The 21,682-nt window shown below is 30.0% G+C and overlaps 3 protein-coding genes across 5 annotated transcripts; 2 read left to right on the forward strand and 1 right to left on the reverse strand.

Moving 5' to 3' along the window:
- The first annotated feature begins 244 nt into the window (after positions 1 to 244).
- LOC105679937 (formylglycine-generating enzyme) lies at positions 245 to 4,655 on the forward strand. Of its 3 annotated transcripts, XM_012380274.2 has the most exons (5): positions 245 to 631; positions 755 to 940; positions 3,102 to 3,273; positions 3,383 to 3,566; positions 3,684 to 4,655. In XM_012380274.2, the coding sequence occupies exons 1-5, from the start codon at positions 406 to 408 to the stop codon at positions 3,837 to 3,839; spliced, it is 924 nt and encodes a 307-aa protein (XP_012235697.1). In that variant the 5' UTR covers positions 245 to 405; the 3' UTR covers positions 3,840 to 4,655. The 3 variants fall into 3 exon arrangements, with proteins under 3 accessions (XP_012235697.1, XP_012235696.1, XP_012235698.1); XM_012380273.2 differs by having other exon boundaries at positions 245 to 940; XM_012380275.2 differs by having other exon boundaries at positions 245 to 940; positions 3,663 to 3,916.
- Positions 4,656 to 4,800: 145 nt separating this feature from the next.
- Positions 4,801 to 6,726, forward strand: LOC105679938 (chitinase domain-containing protein 1). Its single transcript, XM_012380277.2, has 7 exons — positions 4,801 to 5,049; positions 5,127 to 5,279; positions 5,377 to 5,557; positions 5,618 to 5,727; positions 5,802 to 5,956; positions 6,026 to 6,358; positions 6,471 to 6,726. The coding sequence occupies exons 1-7, from the start codon at positions 4,939 to 4,941 to the stop codon at positions 6,610 to 6,612; spliced, it is 1,185 nt and encodes a 394-aa protein (XP_012235700.1). The 5' UTR covers positions 4,801 to 4,938; the 3' UTR covers positions 6,613 to 6,726.
- Positions 6,727 to 6,766: 40 nt separating this feature from the next.
- On the reverse strand, positions 6,767 to 20,308 carry LOC105679940 (estradiol 17-beta-dehydrogenase 11). The gene is made up of 8 exons (XM_067360649.1): positions 19,663 to 20,308; positions 14,748 to 14,993; positions 12,912 to 13,036; positions 8,930 to 9,040; positions 8,659 to 8,820; positions 8,480 to 8,562; positions 7,012 to 7,128; positions 6,767 to 6,935 (listed from the first exon to the last, which is right to left on the reverse strand). Exons 2-8 carry the CDS (start codon positions 14,983 to 14,985, stop codon positions 6,767 to 6,769), a joined length of 1,005 nt encoding a protein of 334 aa, XP_067216750.1. The 5' UTR covers positions 14,986 to 14,993; positions 19,663 to 20,308.
- Positions 20,309 to 21,682: the final 1,374 nt, after the last annotated feature.

Genomic DNA, 21,682 nt, shown 5'->3' on the forward strand with positions numbered 1-21,682 from the left:
GCGTATGATTGTATTCCGCAAGTGATTGGCTGTCTCAATGACGCACTCTCCGTTCCGCAGCTCTTTTCTGTATCATTTGATTTCACTCTATACCCGTGACTGAAATATGCTTATACGATTCCGTGTTTTCCTTCTATTCCAACAGAGGCGCTAATTTCACATGGTCTGTATGTAAAGAATTTCATGCAATGTTGATATCAAATACGTAGTTTTGTACAGACTTGATGTGATCTAAAAGGTTTGATATATATGAATATAATAAAAATGTCAACACACACACACACAGGAAATATGACAACTGTTTACTTTCTATCAATGTTTGCCGAATTTGCGACGTGGACCATGTAATCATATTAATATCGAATAATTTAAAGAATAGATCTGTGAAAATTTCATCCTACAAAAATGATTTCCTTGAATTATTTCTATAAAATACAAGTGATAATCGGTTATTATTATTTATGTGTAAACGCCGTGAAGGATAATAACAGCTGTCACTGTGGCAACAGACTAAATCGACAAGCACTTTTCAATCCTCGTAAGGAAGGATACTGTGCCATGGATAACTCGAAATTTAGCGCGGTTGACGTAAACAAGGAAAACATAAAGAAAATGATCAAAATTGATACCGGTACATATTTCATAGGAACGAATAATCCAGTTTTTGTAGCGGACGGAGAAGGTCCAAAACGCGAAATAGTATTAGATAGTTTTTATATAGACAAATTTGAAGTGAGTAATGAAGAATTTGCAGCTTTTGTAAGCGCTACCGGGTACACGACAGAAGCAGAAAACTTTGGAGATTCCTTCGTTTTTGAAGATCTCTTAACACAAAATACAAAAGACAAGATCGACAAGGTTGTTGCACAAGCTCCTTGGTGGTTACCAGTGAAGCAAGCCTCGTGGCAACATCCAGAAGGACCCGACACAAATATCACTTGTAAGTGAAAAAAAGGAAAAAAAATTGAATATTTTATTTATAAGATGGTTATAATAATTAGTTCTGGTGTCTTCTACGGAAACATGAATTTGAGAAAAATAAAAAGTGTTTTAAAAAATAGGTGGTTTATATTATATATTTCAAGACAAAAAAATGTGAATTGTGCAGAAATTATTCTGTTTTCATAATTTCTTGATCAGTATTTTTAGGTTATGTTTCCTTCTTGTTACTTTAAATAAATCTTTGTTTACTAAAAATAATTCAAAGCTATCCTAATGTAAAAATTTTTCTGAAAATTTAACGAAATTTTGCTGAAATGTATTTGAAAATTTCTCTCAATTGACTCCATTAATTAATTTCATAAATATTTCAGCAATTTTTCATTAAAAAGTAACAGTTTTCAGTTTAATTCACTAAATTTTATAATGATAATTATTTAAAAACTTTTATTATTTTTCAGCTGTATATTTTGATTTTCCTTATATTTCATAATATTACATTAAATTTTCATACGGAAAATTATGATTTATTTTGAAATATATTCAATAATTTTTCAAAAACTTTTATTTTACTTTTCATTGATTTTATAGTACTTTCAGCAAAATATTTTCATCAGGGATACTATAGAAAAATGTGATTTATTTTATTTTTTAAATAAATTATTTCGTATTTTTACTTTTTTTATGGTAGAATTGCATTTCACAGTTGTACATCATTTGTGGTAATGTCAGGCTATATGTTTTTAAGATATTTAAGTGTTTAAAAATGAATATTTGTAGTGTTTATTCTATAATTATATTTATTTTATAAACATTTATTTTGTGTTTTTTAGAAAAAATAAAGTTTTATTTTTTTTTAATATATTTTTATTATATAAATAAAAATAAATGTTTTAAATTTTTTATGATAAGTTTTTTTTATTAAAATAAAACATTAAGCGGTTTCCACATAACTTCTTTAATAACTTTTTTTTAATTATTGAATATTTAACGTATCTTCAATCTAGTACTTATATGAGGCACTCAATTCTAAAGTGGATCAAGTCCAATATTCATGTTATTGATAAATTGAGTTAAAGTTTATTTGCTTTGGCCAGTTCTTTGATTCGGCCATCAAAAGATTTCTCATTCAGCACTGTTACAAAAAGGCGAATTTAAATTTAGGTTATGATCTCAGAACTTCAGCTATATTAATTAAAGCAAGAATTTAAATTGAACTTAAAATTTGGGATTGATCCACTTTAGAACTAAATGCCTTATATATAAATAGGTTTTTTGACACTCTTGCTTCAACCCTTCTTATTTTTAATAAGTTGGATTAGGCTAGAATTTTTTCAAAGTAGAGGTATAATATACTACTACTATATTTGCCCATGCATTCAATTTATTACATTGACTTAATTATTAAAATAATTAACGTATCAAATTAGATACAATAGGGAGATAGAATTAGATACAATAATGATAATAATAATAATAGATTATAATAGATAATAAGATGAATATTTTAATAATAGACTTAAGTTGACACATCCTTTCTATCTCTTCTATCTTCTCTTTTACATAATGTCGAACACTGGTGTTATGGATTTTATCAATACTCCAACTTTATCAATAATTATATAATTTATTATTTAAATCGTATAAAATCAATTGTATCAAATCTTGCCTTAATGTCTTAAATCATAAAGTAAATGTTTGCGTTGCATTTCATATTTTATTGTTTTTTGACACTGAAGATACTCTGATGTCAGACAGAAACGTTTGTTATTTGTGAGGTGTTTTTATAATATAATACAAATTTTATCGCACGAAAATCTGGCGTTTTGGCTCTTTACACTCCCTATCGTATCCAATTTGGTTGTTTAGTCAGCTGAGCTCTTATATATCCAAATTTTAAATAATTAATATAAGTAAAAAAAAGATTTGTATGAAAAAGTAAAAAAAAGGAAACATATAACGAAAAAATTCTAACATAAGAAAATAGTAAAAATAAAATTATTCCTGCATATTCCATTAATTTTCTTTTAATATACTATATAAAACACCTACTTTTTAGAACTACTTTCTTCAAAATTCATGTTTCCGTAATCGATACCAGCCCCACAATAATTCATACAAGCTCTTTTTTTAAATTGTGAAATTAATTACAAGATATTTAGCCAGAATGGATCACCCTGTTGTTCATGTCTCCTGGAATGATGCAATTGCTTACTGTAGTTGGATAGAAAAGAGATTGCCTACAGAAGCAGAATGGGAAGTTGCATGTCGTGGTGGACTTTCTGATAGACTCTATCCTTGGGGAAATAAATTGATGCCAAATAATCAACATAAGTAAGTTGAACTTATGCATATTTCTTCTGATTCTCTTATATGTATGACATGTCTTATAATATTCATTATAATATTTCAACAAGAATTCATATTTTATTATCCTTTTTAGAGTCAATATTTGGCAAGGTAATTTTCCTACAAAAAACACTGAAGAAGATGGATACAAAAGCACATCACCAATTACATTATTTCTGCAAAATAACTATGGTCTGCACAATATTGTTGGAAATGTTTGGGAATGGACGGCCGATTGGTGGATGACAAATCACTTACGTGATCGACAAACAAATCCTGTATTTATAATTTATTAAGAACTTAACAAATTTATATAACAAAAAATATATGTCATATTGTATTATTAATATTAGAAGTTAATAAATTAATATTAGAATTATTAAATATATTTTCAGACTGGTCCATCCAATGGTTCTGATAAAGTGAAGAAAGGTGGTTCCTATCTTTGTCACAAAAGTTATTGTCACAGATACAGGTGTGCTGCGCGTAGTCAAAATACACCTGATACATCATCTGGAAATTTAGGCTTTAGATGTGCTATGTCAGCATAAGGATTATATCAAATATTTAAAAGCAGAAAGTATGAAAATAAATATATAAATATACATATAAATATACAATATATAAATATATTGTAAATAAAATTGTATTTTCTTTATGAAACTGCAATGCGCTTTATCTATATAAAAAAATTTCTTATTTTTCGAATAAAAATTATAATAAGATATTAAAATACAAAATAAAGTTGTCTATATAGTGGTTTTTGGAGAAAAGTTTTTCTTTATAAATATAATAAAAAGTTGATATTTTTTGGCCAATATGACAAAATATTTTGATATTTCGTAGAGACTTTTAAACATTGAATACTATACTGGAATGCTCACTTAATATTAAGGGTATAATGATAGCCTGAATAGGTTCGAACAGATTTTATTTTTCAGAAAATAGTTATTAAATTTATGTGATTAAAACATATTTTTTATAATACTCAAAATTACACAAATGTAAACGTAAAAAGTTTGACAATAAAATTTAATATAGATATAAATTTAATTTTGGAGAATTACATTTGTTTTTACTCATATATCATGCATTTATGTAACTACAAGTATGATAAAAAGTATGTGTGTTTTCTCAGAAAAGTTTAATAATTATTTTCTCAAAAATAAAATCAAGTTGCATTTTATTCTGAATATGTACTTAATAACATAATTTTTATGATGATCTACATAGTTTACATTGTCTTGAAAAAAATCAATGTAAACATGTAAACAATACGTAAACAGTAAATGTCGTAATCTTGAAATCTGCGGCACAATTTTGCTATAAATGTATGGTGTAAAATAATACGAAATCAAATAATCGAACCTGTTTTATTTCTTATTGAAATATATTCTACCGATAACCACACGAGGATATTCGTTAATGCCGTCTGCATCGACTGTTGTTTAATTCGTGAGATATCTATTGTTGATTCACAAATTTCATTGAAAGCTTAGCGCCATCGCCGTAAGCGCTTTATTCATAACAGATGATGAATTTTGTGTTTTGATTGTTCATTTCATCAGAGTCATTTGAGAAGTATTTTAAATATGAAGAGAAGTATCTTGAAGATTATATATCTTTAATAATCGCAATTTGATAATTATTATGAACGCGATTACCGTGGTAGCAATATTGTTTCTTGTTGAATTGTGTTGTGGTACTTTGTCACCACCGACAGGAAAAAATAAAAGAGAGAAAGGAAAGAGTAACAATAAGGTAAGGTATTACAAAGAGTGTTTAGGCTTATAGATAAGTGAACAATTTCTTTTTATTTATAAATAATATTTCTCAAGTTGTCCAAGGGTCCTGTGGAGCAAGATGTTTTTCAAAGAAACTTGTTAGTTGAGAATCCTAAACAACAGGATATTCTTCGTGAATCAGGTCGATATTTTCAAGATACAAAGCATAGAAGATTTAAAGGAGATGTTTTGGGGTATTGTACACCTGTGAGTAAGCTATGCAACTAGTCTAGTGATATATAGAACTACAAGATACAAATTGATATAAAGATGTATTTATATTGAACGTAATTCGATTTTATAGTGGAATGGGAATGGATTTGAAATTTCAAAAACCTTTCATGGCAAGCTTACGATGGTATCTCCTGTATGGTTGTCCTTTCCTTTTGGCAACACGTCAACTTATCAATTGTCTACTCATTCTGTTCAAACTAAGTGGATAAAAGAAATGAGGAATTATAATAATATTAATCATGGTGTGAAACGTAAGTTAAAGATGATTGAAGTGAATAATTATAAGCCTACAATAATGTTATTACTTTTAGTTATGCCTAGAGTATTGTTTGAACATTGGTCCATTGATGACATTATGAAGATATACAGTAGTACAGAAAGCCAAACTCAATTAATAGTATCTCTTTTGGATGCTGCTCAGGTAAAATCTAAATTAATATTTTCTTCAAATACATTTTTGTGCATTGTTACTTCAAAAATATTTTACATTTTCAGACCTTTTATTTTGATGGATACGTCTTAGAAATATGGAATCAATTTGTATTTGCAGGTGCAAATCTACCAATTGTCACTTCTATAGTAAAATCTATTGCACAGAAGTTGAGAAAACATAATTTGGATATTATATTAGCAATACCACCATCCAAAGGGTACTCGATATTTTTTGTAATATATAAAGTATACAAAATTGATTTTACTATTGTTTTGTAATTTTCTAGTGCACAAATTGAATTGTTTTCAAAGCAACAGTTTGATGAACTAGCACCATATGTAAAAGCTTTTTCGCTTATGACTTATGATTATTCAACTATTCAAAAACCAGGCCCGAATAGTCCTCTTGATTGGGCCAAACAATGTGTAAAACTGTTAGTTCCAAAGAAAGATGATTCCAGACGATCTCAAATTTTACTAGGTATTAATTTCTATGGTTACAATTATACACCAGAGGGTGGTAGAGCGATTCTTGCATCTGAATATTTAGATATACTGAAATCATTCAAAGGAAAGATTCAATGGGACAACAAAAGCAAAGAACATTTCTTTGAATCAAAGTAAGATTATCTTTTTAATTGTCAAATATTACCTCAATTGCTCAAATTTATAATTTATATAAACATTTTTTTCAATTATTGTGCATCCCATATATTAATGTATCTATTTCAGGTTGCCTATAGGTAATGGTTACGTCTTTTATCCTACTTTATATTCAATTAAACATCGATTAGATCTCGCTAATGAACTAGGTACAGGAATTTCGATTTGGGAATTAGGTCAAGGATTGAATTACTTTTACGACTTGTTATAAACTGTTGCATATAATTTTTTATTTTATATAATTGAAGTTTTCTAATGTCTGTAGGCACATGGATATGCATGTACATACAAGTCTCAAAATACATTTAAACATTTATAAAGTTTATATTATTATTAAGCTTATATTATTATCACAATATCCTGCTTTAACCTCGTACAGTTTTGACGCGCGCATATATATTTTTATAGTACTTTGTGCTATAATCACCATTATTTGACGTTTCATTTGATTTACGGCCTTGGAACATCATCATGGCTTGTGGTCCTTTTACAATGTGATACATTAGCGCCCAACACATTTTTGATGGTAGTAACCTAATGGAACAAAATCTTTATATCTTTTGTTCTTACATATCTTTATATGTAAACAGCGTGTTTATCAATCACTCACCATTTAAGCGGCAGTAGATATTTTATACTATTAGGTAACACTACAGATATCTCGTTTGTTAGTATACCCGCGACTATCTCTTCCGCAACGTATTCTGGTTCGAGCATCGGCATTAATCTGTTTTGAATATTATTTTCTTATAAATTATTACAGATTATATTATACATAAATTAATAATTTGTTACAAACTACTTGTGTGATTTAAAAGGAGATTTCGGTCTAGACAGCTCGAAATTGATTACAAGCGATGCATTTCAAGCGATTTTCGTATATCAACGCCTCCTTTCTCTCTTTATCGTGTGTGTTGCAGCAGCTAGGGCAAACGCCGCCAAGCGTTAGAAGTGGCACTGTCCGACAAATAAAGTGGTTTTTTTTTAAATCTTCAAATATTAATAATCAGGATCCTTATAAAAAAAACCACTTCATTTATCAGATAGTGCCGCTCCTAACGCTCGACGACGGTGTTTCTAGCTGTTGCAGCGTAAAGAGAGAAAGGAAACGTTGACATATATACGCGCGAAAATCACTTGAAATGTGCAATTTAATTCCGAGCACTGATCTAGAAAATTCATTTAGGACTAGAGAAAAAAATCAATTTTTAAAAATTTTTTATATTTTTAATACGTGTAAAATATTGTTTAAAATTAATGTTCTAACTTTTTAATAACTTTTAATACAAGATAACTATTGGAAAGGTGTCTAAAGTAAATTGCTATTTGCAACGAATGGATAGAACAAAATGAATTAAATGTTATTTTGTAGAGAAAACCCGTCAATTTTATTTCGTATAGTATAAAAAAAGTATATAACAATTAAATAATTAAAATAAACATAAAAAAGTGCTACACAAATCTGTCTGAGCGCTCAGTGATAAATATTTTCAAAGTGTTATCTATCAAAAAACATTAATAAGCTGAAACAGAGTATTCGAAAATGCATTCAGGATATTTTCCCACTGATGTTAAAAAGTATTGTATTGTATTTAACAGTTTTAAAAAACTTTGAAGTTTTTGTGCCAATTTCCATAGACAACACTTTGAAAATATTTAGTGCCTAGACAGATTTGTAGTATTTTTTTGTTTTTTTTTTAATTAATGGGTTTCTTTTACAAAATAATGTTTAATTCATTTTGTTCTGTCCATTTTTTGAAAAGTTATAGTAATTTACTTTAGACTACTTTCTAATGGTCACTCTATATGTCTAGAATATTATGTAATCGTTGTTAAAACGATTTTTCAAGATTTATAAAGTTAAGGAAGTTACAGACTCTTATATACAGTCAGGTTTAAAGTGAAAAGTGAACTCTCAAAATATTAATAAATACAATGTTTGAAACCCTATGTTAATATATATACATTATTTTTTCAAAAACAAAATTCTAAAAAATATCTTGTTTTAAACTCTCTAGAATCCGGAATCTCCTCTTATGATGCAATATGTAAAATAATTTTTTTTTACTTTTATATACCTGGGTTTTACTCCATGGAACATCCCTGTGTTTATGAGATACGGACAAACCAAAGTCATATTGATCCCATCGTATCCGTGCACCTTAAAATATATAGAATATAATCATTGATAACAGACTGATGGTACAAAGTTGATTAAGTGACCATTGTTTGCTTTATTCGATAAATCTTTATGTACTTTGAGTTCGGTAAAAAGACTTTCGTGGTATCCCACGGCAGCAAATTTCGTCGCAGAATAATCCGTGCAATTGTATGTTCCTAGGAGTCCAGCGACACTCGCAATCGTCACAATGTGACCGTGATTATTTTTCATCATATCTTTTAAGAATGACTTTGTAATCTATGATAGAGAGACAGATAAAATATTATCGAAACTTAATGTGATTTTCATGAAATGGAAAACTTGAAAAATAGTTTGACATCTGCTAATGTCAAGCACAGTTATTTACCCAATAATGTGACAGGATATTCACTTGAAATGTTCGCTCAATTTCACGATCGGGTAACTCCAGAAAAGTTTTTCCGTGTACATATCCGGCGTTATTCACTAACAAACTTACCTATGAAATAGGCAAGTTTTAATTTTTTTGCTTTTGATAAAAAATCCAGACAACATCCCAGATAGCATGTATGTCTTTAAGAGACATGCGTATTGCTGGGTATTTAACCTAATAGACAGTTCATAACTTAATGCCATCTCTTGTATCATTTTAAAATTAAAAAAAAAAAAAAAAAAAATACAGTGTCGAAATTATTCTGATTTGTTTTATCAATATTTCCTAATATTTCTTGCAGCATCTCTACGCGAAAGAAGTATGTAAAGAAGTACAAACAAGAAGTACAAGGTAATTATTGTTTTATTAATTAATTACTATTTTAATATATAAAATTTAATATATAAAATATATCAAACTATAAATGAAGATAATTTGAAATTATAATTTATACTCTATAATGTTCATGTATGAATACTTGAATGGAGCGATAAGTGGTCTTATTGGCGAGGGGGGTGAAGCTTGAGCGGCAGGAGGAAATCATGCAGCGGCCATATTGGTCGGTTAGAAAAATGGCAGTGTTATTAACCTAACCTAACCTAACCTAACCTAACCTAACTTTGGCTTGGCGCTTGCGTAATGAATAATATTCATTAATTCCGCGCTCGTTTAGTTACCCGGGCTAGCCGTAGCCATCTTGGTCGGCTAGTTTTCCTCTTGTCTCTCTGGCTTCAATCCCGCTCGCTATCGCTCCGTCCATATATTCTTACGTCCATGGTAATAATAATTTTTTAACCTTAATTTTATTCGGTTAATTGCAGTATATTAATTGTAAAACAAGGAGCTTCAAGAAATCCAGGCTGATGAGGTGATGGCCTGTGAAATTAGGCAATACATGTAAAATCAGGTTTATATTAGGCTCGAATTGAATATCTATACTTGAATGCTTTTGACTCTTCTTGACTCTTTTTCTTTACTAGTAGTAGTGGTAGTAATTTTATGGTTTCCCTAAAGGTTACAATCTTCTTTTTTACTAATAAAATTTAACAAATTATAGGTTTTCAATTATTTCGGAAAATATAGCAATGTTATTGAGAAAACTTGTGCTGCTGAAATCGCGTTGAACATTCAAGAACAAAAAGATCTAAGTTTTATCAAGCGGCTCCAGTTATCACTATAAATGAAGACAAATTTATTTGTACAAAAAATGAAACTAAAAATTTGGCATTATCTTGACGAACACAATAGTGGAAGGCTAAATGGTATCTTTTTACCGTTTTTTTTATAGCATTCAATATGTTATTGTTGTTTGTTAATGATACATTACTGATATCGTTACAGTTACCAAAACTGGCAATTCCGATGAAGATGAGTTGTATGAATCCGCTATTATCGATACAAACAACTGATGCCGTGTGAAAAGTTATGAAACACGCCTCCCAAGACAGAAATACTCGATAAGAACAAGGTAATTTATTATTTGCGGAATTAAGATTCTACATATTTGTTATATTGAGATAGGTTATATATATACATATATATTTAAGACAAGTCTGAAAGACGTCAAAAATCTGGACACAAGACGTCTTTAAGATGTTTTTAAAACGTCATAATGTTGTTGGGAAAATACGAATATCTCAATTTTTTTATCATTTTGAGACAATTCAATAAAAAATTGATTTTTCTTTCTTTAGTTATGTTTCTTCTGTACAGACTCTGGGAAAGATTATGAAACACGGCAACAAAAAATTTGATTGCTCGACGAGGACAGAAGTAACACACGAGCAGCGAGCGGGCAAATAAAAGCGTGAAAAGCTTCACTTTTCGTTGCCGTGTAATACTCACCATTAGCACGTCTAAAGCATATATCTCACAGTCTTGCCGCGCGGATCATGCGTTTATTTGCCAATAAATGCTAAACTAAGAAAGAACGTTATTTTGCAATAAATGTTTTTTAATTATTATCTCAATAATTATTGCAAAAATTGCAAAACGGTGAAGGACTTTCTTGTTTATTGCGCTCTACTCGCTTGCAGAGATTTCGTAATCTTTCCCAAACATCCTGTAAAATTGATATACAAAAAGAATATCTTTTTGGAACTTTGTTTTGAAATCTGCTTATTTAAATAAATTGTAAGGTTGCTGAATATTATAAATTATTTATTTGCAACTCAGTTCGATTGTCATGCGCAATTTCGTACAATAAAGTTCACAAATCCAATAGAATTTAGCATTTATTGTATCCCAGACCTACTGTAATATCCGTCAATGGCAGATTTCTGAGATCATTTGGAGATGAAAATCTTAATATCAAAATGTCGAGGCTCCCAGATAGCAATGCCTGATGATCAGATCTCATCACGTCATGATCTTCAGATATTTACCGCAAAATTATGTATATCTTGTAATCATATTATGATGATACATATCATGAGCATAAGTTAATGTGCACATGAGGAAAAATGTGAGCTCACATATTGATGTTAAATTGTCAACTCATGATAATCACAAACTGATTGCAATAATTAATTATTATGTGTTATAAATTTTGTACATTCAATATTTTCGTCATTATTATAGAATTCAAGCGCATGATCTCCGTGACCCATTTTGCATGATAAAATGTGTTTTATGTGTTTACATTTTTAAATATGAAATAATATTTTAATAAATATTACAAAATTTTCAATGATTAATATATATTAATAATAATTAATAATATAAAAATACAAATAATATTAGGATATTGCTCTTCCTTATTAAAATAATGATCGTGTTGACATCAAGCTAATAGAGCAGGAGCCGGATCGAGTTGCTCAAAAGTTTATTTTATTAAAAATTGTTACATACGTTTCGGCCAAGGAATGTAGCCATCTTCAGTGTAAAATAGACAACAAAAATAATTTAGTACATAAAAAGAGAAGCATTGATAAAAACAATTAATATACAAACGCTCTCCGAACGTGGTTATGATTTAAGAAACGCATCCTCTGATACTACGGTTCGTACATTTTTTGTAGTTAGTCTTATTATATATGTGTGAAGCCATGGACCATCTTGAATGGCCCATCAAAATTGTGTAAACAGAAATTAAAAGTGTGACATGTGTCCTCGGCAGTGAGTGGGACTCGACAGTTTTATAAATATTTCTGTTTCATAAACGTGTTTATGTCGCTCTAATGCGCTTATATTGAGTGTACAATTAAAATAAATAGAATATATTTAATATTCAATAACGAAAAGAAAACATCTAATTTTATTATAACCTAACCTAACCTAATCTAACCTAAATATCAAAAAAACATAATCGTAAAATGAACTCATAAATCACAATAAATGTGAACATACATTGTCGTCATGTTCTGAACTACATATGACATACAAAATGCAATATTAGCTTGAACCTCATGCATGTACTAATATGTCATTCTTTTGTGCAATTTTATGGATATCATGACATGTCTGCGTTCTGAGCAGCATATGAGCCCGCATCTGTGTCTATTCTTGTCCTCATGTTTGTGAAATATATGAGTACAATATGATCTCAAAATGCATACATTTTCCTATCTGGGCTGTTAGTTACAATCTCGACAATTTGGTATTAAGATTTTTGTAATCAAATAATCTATGAAATCTGCCATTAACGAGTGTTACGATAGGTCTGAAACACTTTGTATATTTGAGAAATTAATTTCTGCACGAGACGTCCGCATATTGATCATTGACAATTGAAATTTGAGATCCTTTTTATTGGTCAATTGAGAATCAATGTGGTATTTATTTTCCACTTATCATAGGTTTAGAATTGTTCAAAAATGGAGAAATTACATTGTTCTCCGTGTCATAGAGTATACATAGAATTACAGCTTCACCATGATTTGTTATCGGAAATAGTTTGCAATATGAAATTTGTAAGCTTATTAGACTTTTCACTTACATTTCCGACTTCGATTTGTACCGCTTTTGCGGTGCGATACACTTCCTCTTTGTCAGTGATGTCGCAACAATACGTGTAACATTTTCCACCGGCTTCCCTTATTTCTTCCGCGATTTCCACAAGACCTGCAGTGTTTCATTTACACAAGAATGTACGTTTGCATGTATTAAAATTTATGAAGCAATAAATCTGAAGTGCAATTATTAGATGTTAAAATATACATATTGCCTACATGTTCACGCATTTGTGCAAGGTACGCAGAAGAATTATAAAACTTGTACACATAAGAAATACGATTGAGAAAACGATCACGTAAGCTAAACAATAATCAGAAAAAATAAGCAGCATTACAAAACATGCCCAGTCAACAAAATGTTAGCAGCCTGCTGGCAGTTTGCGAGCAGATTCGCTTAGAATTTGGCAGCAAATACGGTGCCATCTGTGTCCGCATCGTGTTCTGTCGGCAGAATCTGTCGACATAGGATGACAGCAGATTGGCGGCAGAAAACGAGTAGGATCTGCGCAGTGTAATTTGGTGTCAGATTGTCGGCAAAAATCGAACAGAACCTGCCGTCACAATTTAAATGGAATAACGGCATTTAAATGCTTTATTACAATTTTACATTTCTCGTTTTGTTTATTAAAAGTAGTAAGTGAGGTATACAAAGTATATAATATATATTTGCTTTATTCGGACAAAAAAAATACTTATGTTTTAATAAATTTATTAGGCAAAATCTCGAAATCACTGCAATATCGGGTTAACTCGCAGCGCATTTTCAATTTCAAAAATCAGTTTAATATTCTGAATCTCTTATGGGGATTGTATCAGATTATTGTATTAAACTGATAAGTTTCATTAAGCCACTGGCCACACTTTATATGCACTGTAGATGAATTTTGAGTACGAGTTTATATGTATATGAAGAAATACGCCGCATAGTGGCAAACATCAAATTACACTGCGCAGATTTTGCTCGATTTCTGCCGCCAATCTGACATCAAACTGCATTATACAGATCCTGCTCGATTTCTGCCGTCAATCTGATATCAAACTGCGTTGCGCAGGTCCTGCTCGGTTTCTGCCGCCAATCTGCTGTCAAATTATGTCAGCAGGTTTTGTAACATTTCTGCTGACATTCTGCTATCATCATTTGATGTAACAGGTTTTGTATACAATCTGCAGTCTTTCTGCTGACAAAAATTTGTAGCAGACGTTTGGCAATATCTGTTCGAACAGACTTTGCTGACTGGGTGTATTTCACATTATTTGAAACTCAACACTGTAGTTATTGTTTATTCTTCGCATAGAAAGCACATAATCTTCATTTTTCTTTTTTTTTTTTTCAAATTAAGTTTAAGGTAATGACAACATGAGTTTTTTCAATTAAAATAATTAGATATTAAGATCTCAACCATCATATAATATCTAAGATTTCTCTTCTATCTCGTTCTTTCTGGGTAGATGAGCTCATTTTCTACATGTGTTTTACTACAATTCTAACGTGGTTAGATTTTGAACTACTCTTCGGTTAACTATGGATTGTTAAAAAAATTTTTTTTGCTTCTTATATTGTTTATTTAATTAATGCGTTGCGTTTTATTTGTATTTGTATTTGTATAATAATACTGAGGAAGGCCTGATGACAGGCTGAAACGTCTGTTTTAATGTAAATGTAATAATGGTTAAAACTAATATACGATAACCTTCGCACGAATAACCGGCTGTTGGCTCTTTACGCTCCTTTCGAATATTATTGATTTTAACAATCACCAGAGCCTGATACATCTATAATTTTTAAAATAATTATTTATTCAAAAAATGTAATCTCTTACCATTTTTATCAATATCCCAAACGACTACATGTGCACCTAGTTTGGCAAGTTTGATCGTGATTAATTTGCCAATTCCGCTCGCACCACCTGTGACGAGAGCAATTTCATTCTGGATTGATTTGGCTCGATATCGACGAGGAATTAATGTTAACACTATGGCCTCGGTGAAATAAACTATGCTCATGCCAATGAACAGCAATAAATCGTAGATCACGTGCCCGCTTTTTTTCAGATTCATTTTGCGATCTAAATGTCATTGAGAAAATTATCATTAATTATTTTTAATTATTTTTATTTAATAATAAAAATAAAATAATTTTTCAAAATAACATTATTAAATAATATAAAATTAAATATAATTATTAGTTGCAATATAAGAGGCGACATTAAAATAAGAAAGTCCTATACACCTTTTCATACAATATAATGTTCAAACTTATTTTCTGTTCCAATTCTGCTAGATATTGCAAATTATAAAAAGTTTAATATTCGTTTCCTATGATTAATATATTTCTGCATCTCACGTTATTTGCATTTTAATTTTACAATATTGCAAATAATATTTGTTTATTATTCGTACTTTCACGATCATACATTTTGCACAAAAACTTTTGTCAGTCGTCGTTTTTGTTTGTTAGGATTTGTTTTTTAGGATATTACGAGAAATCTTACAATTAGATTTAGACAAATGAAAAACTTGCGAGACACTGCAATGACTTGATGCGAATAAAACGAAATGTCTTCTTGGACTGGCTAAAACATAGTATATAAAACATAGTATATGTTTAATATAATGGAAAATATAGTATACAAAATTATGAAAAATATATTGATATAAAGAAATATGTAAACATCATGATAAATATACGTAATAAAACAGAAATTTAATAAACATCAAATAATTATATATCAAAAACCAAGCAAAAATATGGTTATGTGACACCGACTCATAATTATTAATGGAACGAAATCACGTCGTGTCACGTACAAAGAAAAGGCGCTGAAACTGACATAGATCTCTTAAAGCGACATACTCCTATTTTTCAGAAATTAAATGTATTTTAAATATAATTTTAAATTAAATGTAATTTAAATATCAAAATATTTAAACTAATATAAACATGATTTGTTTAGTTAGTTGTTTAGTTAGTTAATTCATTAAAAATCCATAGTTCATGTATTTCTTGTTTATTTATATGCTAAATCAGCTTATATCGAGTGTTTAAAGTTGGAAAATTTTGTTTTTAAGATTTTCTTTGGAGAATTATTTAGTCTAAATAACAGTAATTATCTTTTTTGATAATATCAAAATATTCTACATGCTTGTAGATTTCTATTTTATTTTTACTTTTATCTTTATTATTGCTTCCACGGTATTATTATTTCTACGGATTTGAAAAATTTAATTAAAAAGAATGTTTTGCGCAGCACATGTAAACGGTTCTCGCTAATGTGACTCGGAAGCCGTGGAGCCTCGTAAGAAATATCGCATTACTAGATGTATCACAAATCAACTTACTTGATGGTGGGTGGTTTATTATTAAAAAAACATACATTAACATAAACTCTGCCTTAAAAATAAACAACTGAATTGTATCTATCTACACTAGGAAAAATATTTAGTTGAAGAAACCAAATTTTTGTTATGGTGACAAAAATATTAAATTGAAATAATAATCAAACTATTTCAAGTTATCTTAAACTTTGTTGTCAACAAATATTTGGTCAAGACAGCAAAATGTAAATATTATTTTAGGAAAAACAACTAAATTTTTTACAATATAAAACAAAATATTTGCTCAATCTTTTATAATATAAAACAAAATATTTGCTATAAATAAAAGCCCCAACAATACAATTTTACTAAAAACACTAAATTTTTTTCAAGATTAATTTTTTATAGATGCCTCGCACACAAATATTATCTGAAAAATACAAATTTTCTTTTGCTTAAATATTTTTGCATTTTAACTTTCCGATTTATATAACATTTCTTATTCGTCTATTTCTTATTCGAAATCCATCACAGCGCTATACAGGGTGTCCATAAAGTCTGTCTCCATCTCTATATTTCGGAAACGGTTCAAAATTATGAAAAACCGTCAAATACGTGTTCGATCATTTCGAGGAGCTATTCTTTTAAGGGAGTTGGGTATGAACCAAGAGGGTGGCCCAGAGAGACCTCAATTCAAAAATTTTAAATGGAACTCGATATTGTAGTATATCATTTGAAAGGGCATAAAAAAAGAAATTTTTTGGCGCAAATCGGAGGTCGATACGTTGACTCGTTTGGGAATTATTTAGGGTCAAAGTTTGAAAAAGGTCAATTTTTAAAAAACTGTTACTCCCATTTAAAAAATCCTAAAAAGACGTTCAAGGTATGAAAATGTTCATCTTTTTAAGTTTTTTCCATAAAAAAATTTAGATTTAATCTTGGTGTTTTTTAATCAGGTCGAAAAAGAGACCCAAAAAATTGTTAAATTTAAGCCTTGAAAGTTACATTATGAAGATTATAATTTTTGTCTTTTTTTTGTTTGTTTTTTCTTTTGAGTTTTTTAACTTAGAGGCGAACTCTACTAGGATCGGAGAGACAACTTTATTTTACATTTATTTTTTAAGAGATTTTAAGAAGATTTTGCTTTTATCTTCAATAGATACTGGATTTACAGCTGTTCAAAATGAGTACCGTTCACTTCTTGACAGTAAAATAATCGATTATAAAATTCTTGTCTTACGTTCTGAAATGTTTTCCTGGATATGTCCTTATAAGCTGTCGTAATTCTCGCCTTAAGATCTTCGATGCTATTAGGAACAGTTTTGTACACTACCGACTTGAAATAGCCCCATAGAAAAAAATCTGGCAGTACTGTAACTTTCAATTAAAAGGTTTTAATAATTTTGAACTGTTTCCGAAATATAAGGGGTGGGGATAGACTTTATGGACACCCTGTATATATATCAAATGTAAAATCATATAGACTACTGATCGGTGAAAGGCAACTATTATAAGCAAAATGGAAAGTCGTACCTTTCATCCGAATCTCTGGTGATTTGTGAGAGCAACACTAAATTCATATCTCATAAATCGATTAAAATCACATATATATGATATATCTACTGTGTTTCATACATACGCATGAGCCTTTTTTTTTTAGACGACAGAATGTATCATCAATACATTTAATGCATTTGCTCGGCTATAAACATAAATGACTATAAAAACTCGATGTATACACAGAAATAACACTTTTGCTAAAAGATCTAAAAATTGTGCCAGATACAGATCTGCAAATAAATTTTATTGGACATTCAAAATTGATCAATAGAGCACTCGATCTTAATTGATGGAATATCAAAACTTTTTGTTGCGATATGAAAAAGATCAACTGCTCTATTGATAAATTTTGATTATCCAACAAAATTTATTTTTAGATCTGTATCTGGCACAATTTTTAAATCTTTCAACAAAAGTATTCTTTCCGTGTATAAAAACAATAACAATAATAGTGTAGCATTAACTAGCAATTATCTGTCATTTATTATTATTTACACTTTGAACACGTATTTTCACACAACATCAACCTAACAAAATTGTTTAGTCGACGATAATCTCATTTCTTTGAAATATACAGAGTGTCCCACTAACTAACTAACTAACCGCACGTACTAACCGCACCACACAGTAATAGCACATTCCTGACATCATTTTGAGATGAAAAGCCTAATGCCAAAATGTTGAAGCTACAATAGTTTTTAAAAGAGAAGCATTTAAAGTTAATCAATCAATTTGTTCTGAATTTGCGCGCTCAGGCGTGGTATGTAACATAATGATATTTTCAGGTATTGATCCATTTTTCTTCTATAACCGTGCCTGAGTGCACGAAGTCGGAGTAACTATAAATAAGGCAAAAATATAAATTTCTTAACTACCTGTTATTAACGGTAAAAATGTTTCACTTTAAATTTCGATTTGTTCTGTTATTTTCTTACATTTTATTCATATATTTTAAGTTTATTTTGATTATCTATTAGCATGACAACCCTCTACGATCTGATTCAATCAAGCGATTTATCTTTTCTGTGCTGATTATGAAAATAGACTATTTACAAGTCATATATTTTTTGTCTTGAAATATTTTGACTTTTGCATTTGTATGTATTAACAAATATTTTTTGTTACGTAACAAAATATTTTCTAAAACATTTATTCTTATAATATAAATTTTTCCCTTGATCGTAAAATTTTGCGACTAACTTGTAAGAAAATGTTTCTTTGATAATGATATAGATCACAAATATAGATCATTTTCAAAATTAATGATAAACTTTAAAAATGATTTAAAACAATAAAATATTGAATTTTATTTAAAAACAGGCTAAAAACAAACATATCCATTTACATTTTATGATTATAATTATGTTTAATTAATTTTTATCAATATTTTAATTTTCTCTTTCTTCTTCAATAATAGACTTCCAATTTTTGAAGTCTCACGAGCTCTCTTTAAAATATTTGTAGAATCATTTTATATTATTATATAAAATTTATTTACTTCAACTGCTATCTGATGACATAATGAAAGAATAAGTATTTTCTTTTTCACGAAACAAAAATTTACTAGAGATCAAATGATTTAGACTACTACCAAAATAAACATGAATTGAATTCTGATACAATTACCAATGCCATTAAGTAATTCAATTTTCAACCATTTTTCAAGAATCTCTTCACATTATGTTATAATGTAGATCGATGTAATACATATAAAGTAAGGCCAAGATTTTTTATTTACACATAGTCGACTTTCATAATTACTAGCATATATTTTTATGAAAAAGTATTTGAAAAATGGATCGACAATGCTAATAATCATCTATTGAATTGCTCATAAATTCTTTATTTTGTAATTGTTACCTTTTTTGTTCGATGAAACGTTCAGATTCCCGACCTTCAGGCCTTCAGCAATTGGCAATGCTTCGCAATCGAATGTTAAAATCAATTGTATCACAGTTCAGAGTCTATGCAGGAAGTAGCGCACGTATCGAGAACGCGGAACATGGAGATACTCTTCGTCCTCGCAACCTGCACTAGGTGATCGACAAATGTTGACTGTTGACTGCGCAACTGCAGTGCGCCTACTAACTCTAGTGCGCCCGAATTTCCGAGCGCACTGTGGAAGTGTTGGATCATGAAGATACTACGGTACGAACACTCCGCCAGGACTTACAGGATAGATTAGGCCGCCCGTTTCCCGCCCCGTATCTCGCTAAGGGTCAGGCGTTGGGTTCCTTTTACTTACATACACTATATACTTTCATCTTTTTCTACCTCCACAGCTTAGATATTTACTTGTTGCATTGTATGTACAGATGGTGCAAGAAAGCGCGTCTAAAACGAAGAGTATCCTCGGCGGAGAAACTCCGCTTCGGTGCGTGACCTGTGATTACGTTGCACTCGATAACGGCAAATCTGTGTACATGCTATAAAGTTTTATTTCGCGAAACGTTTTCTAAGTTGCGTCTTCGTATTATTGAAATTGAACGCGGCAAAATCTGATAATTCACCAATTGCGTTATCTCTCTTTTTTCATTACAGATCAATTTTGTAATCTACCATTTCTTTTCCATTGATTATGTTACTAAAAGTGCATCAATAAGAATATTTATCTATTCTATTCTTTACTTTTGCCACGTTAATTAGCATCTTTTTTTAATTACAACAATAAGATAATATCTTTCCAAGAGATATAAGATTTTTGTTGGCTAGATAATTTTGTTATTAAGTAGCATTGCGCAAAGATAGGTGCTACGATCACGCGCGAATCGTACAAAAATTGCCGCTCGGTAACTTATCTTTCACGCTAATATTGTATTAGAAAGCCGTATGATTGGGCAAATTCTTGCAACGTGCGCGGAAAATACATATTGCCCAATATCCTTACTCGCCTCCAAATTGCAACAAGCTTTAAACTCCTAAATTGTATTTGAACATATTATTCCTCAAATGTGCATTTTCTTCATATTTTTCGAAAGAAATGTTGCTTACGGGCTCTTTTGATAAAGAGAAAATTTATCAACATTTATGATAAACTGAAGAAGTTATCGAAGTTAATTTCCATATTCGGAATGTATGCATTTCGCGATATCTACTCAAACATAGGAGAGAAATGTAGGTAAATCGAAATATTTCTCCGTCTGAAACTGGTGAAAGGATGACGCTGCCAAACTGGGTCACCAGCAATTGACTCAAAGAGAAGAAAGAGACGCAACAAGGGTGATGCTAATGTCGCTATAATATTCTACGTGGCATCCTGTCGTACAGCGTGCTCAATGCATGCACGCGCAAAAGAAGAAGGGCGAGAATCTTCCTTTATATAATAGCCAATTTCTGTCACGTATTCGTTAACCATACAAAATACTGTGACTCATAATAAGTACGCGTGCCGGCGAGTGAATGAAACTGCGAAGAGCAATGCGAAGAATATTGTTTGCATTGTATGCGTGGGAAAAAAATTATGCGTCGAAAGATCATTGAACTTTTGATGCGCAGCCTTTTCTTGACAAATCCGCAAGCAAATGCAGATAAAGAAGAACCGTAATTCTTTTAAAACTCGCACAAAAAAGTTTATTTTTACTAACATTCTTTAATGTTATACAGGGTGAGGCATCTAAAACCAGGTCACCTGAATAATTCGCCTGCTTTTGGCAAATACAAAAAATGCATCAGATCTATCTTGGTTTCAAGGGGGACATAATCTGATGTCAATAGTTTTTTGTAGGTAGCGGTGTAGAGCAAATGCAAAGGTTAACTTCGTTTTTTTAAATAGAATGATATGTTTTTTTACTTACCTTCTAATAGAGCATTTTAAGACGTATACAATGACCTATGGTTATAAAGGTCATTCAAGGTTAAAGGTCAATTGTAATGGAAAATA

The sequence above is a fragment of the Linepithema humile genome, chromosome 8, assembly GCF_040581485.1.
Source record: "Linepithema humile isolate Giens D197 chromosome 8, Lhum_UNIL_v1.0, whole genome shotgun sequence".
In the NCBI taxonomy this organism is placed as follows: domain Eukaryota; kingdom Metazoa; phylum Arthropoda; class Insecta; order Hymenoptera; family Formicidae; genus Linepithema; species Linepithema humile.

What these genes read in the sequence shown, in the direction of transcription:
- LOC105679937 (XM_012380273.2), top strand. Translation starts at nt 406, where the DNA reads ATGATTTCCTTGAATTATTTCTATAAAATACAAGTGATAATCGGTTAT. An exon ending in ATGCCAAATAATCAACATAA is followed by an intron (nt 3,274 to 3,382) that starts GTAAGTTGAACT and finishes TATCCTTTTTAG; the next exon opens with AGTCAATATTTGGCAAGGTA. An exon ending in GTGATCGACAAACAAATCCT is followed by an intron (nt 3,567 to 3,683) that starts GTATTTATAATT and finishes ATATATTTTCAG; the next exon opens with ACTGGTCCATCCAATGGTTC.
- LOC105679938 (XM_012380277.2), top strand. Translation starts at nt 4,939, where the DNA reads ATGAACGCGATTACCGTGGTAGCAATATTGTTTCTTGTTGAATTGTGT. An exon ending in AAGGAAAGAGTAACAATAAG is followed by an intron (nt 5,050 to 5,126) that starts GTAAGGTATTAC and finishes ATATTTCTCAAG; the next exon opens with TTGTCCAAGGGTCCTGTGGA. An exon ending in CTCTTTTGGATGCTGCTCAG is followed by an intron (nt 5,728 to 5,801) that starts GTAAAATCTAAA and finishes TTACATTTTCAG; the next exon opens with ACCTTTTATTTTGATGGATA.
- LOC105679940 (XM_067360649.1), bottom strand. Translation starts at nt 14,985, where the DNA reads ATGAATCTGAAAAAAAGCGGGCACGTGATCTACGATTTATTGCTGTTC. An exon ending in ATATCCTGTCACATTATTGG is followed by an intron (nt 8,821 to 8,929) that starts GTAAATAACTGT and finishes TCTCTATCATAG; the next exon opens with ATTACAAAGTCATTCTTAAA. An exon ending in TATCTACTGCCGCTTAAATG is followed by an intron (nt 6,936 to 7,011) that starts GTGAGTGATTGA and finishes TTGTTCCATTAG; the next exon opens with GTTACTACCATCAAAAATGT.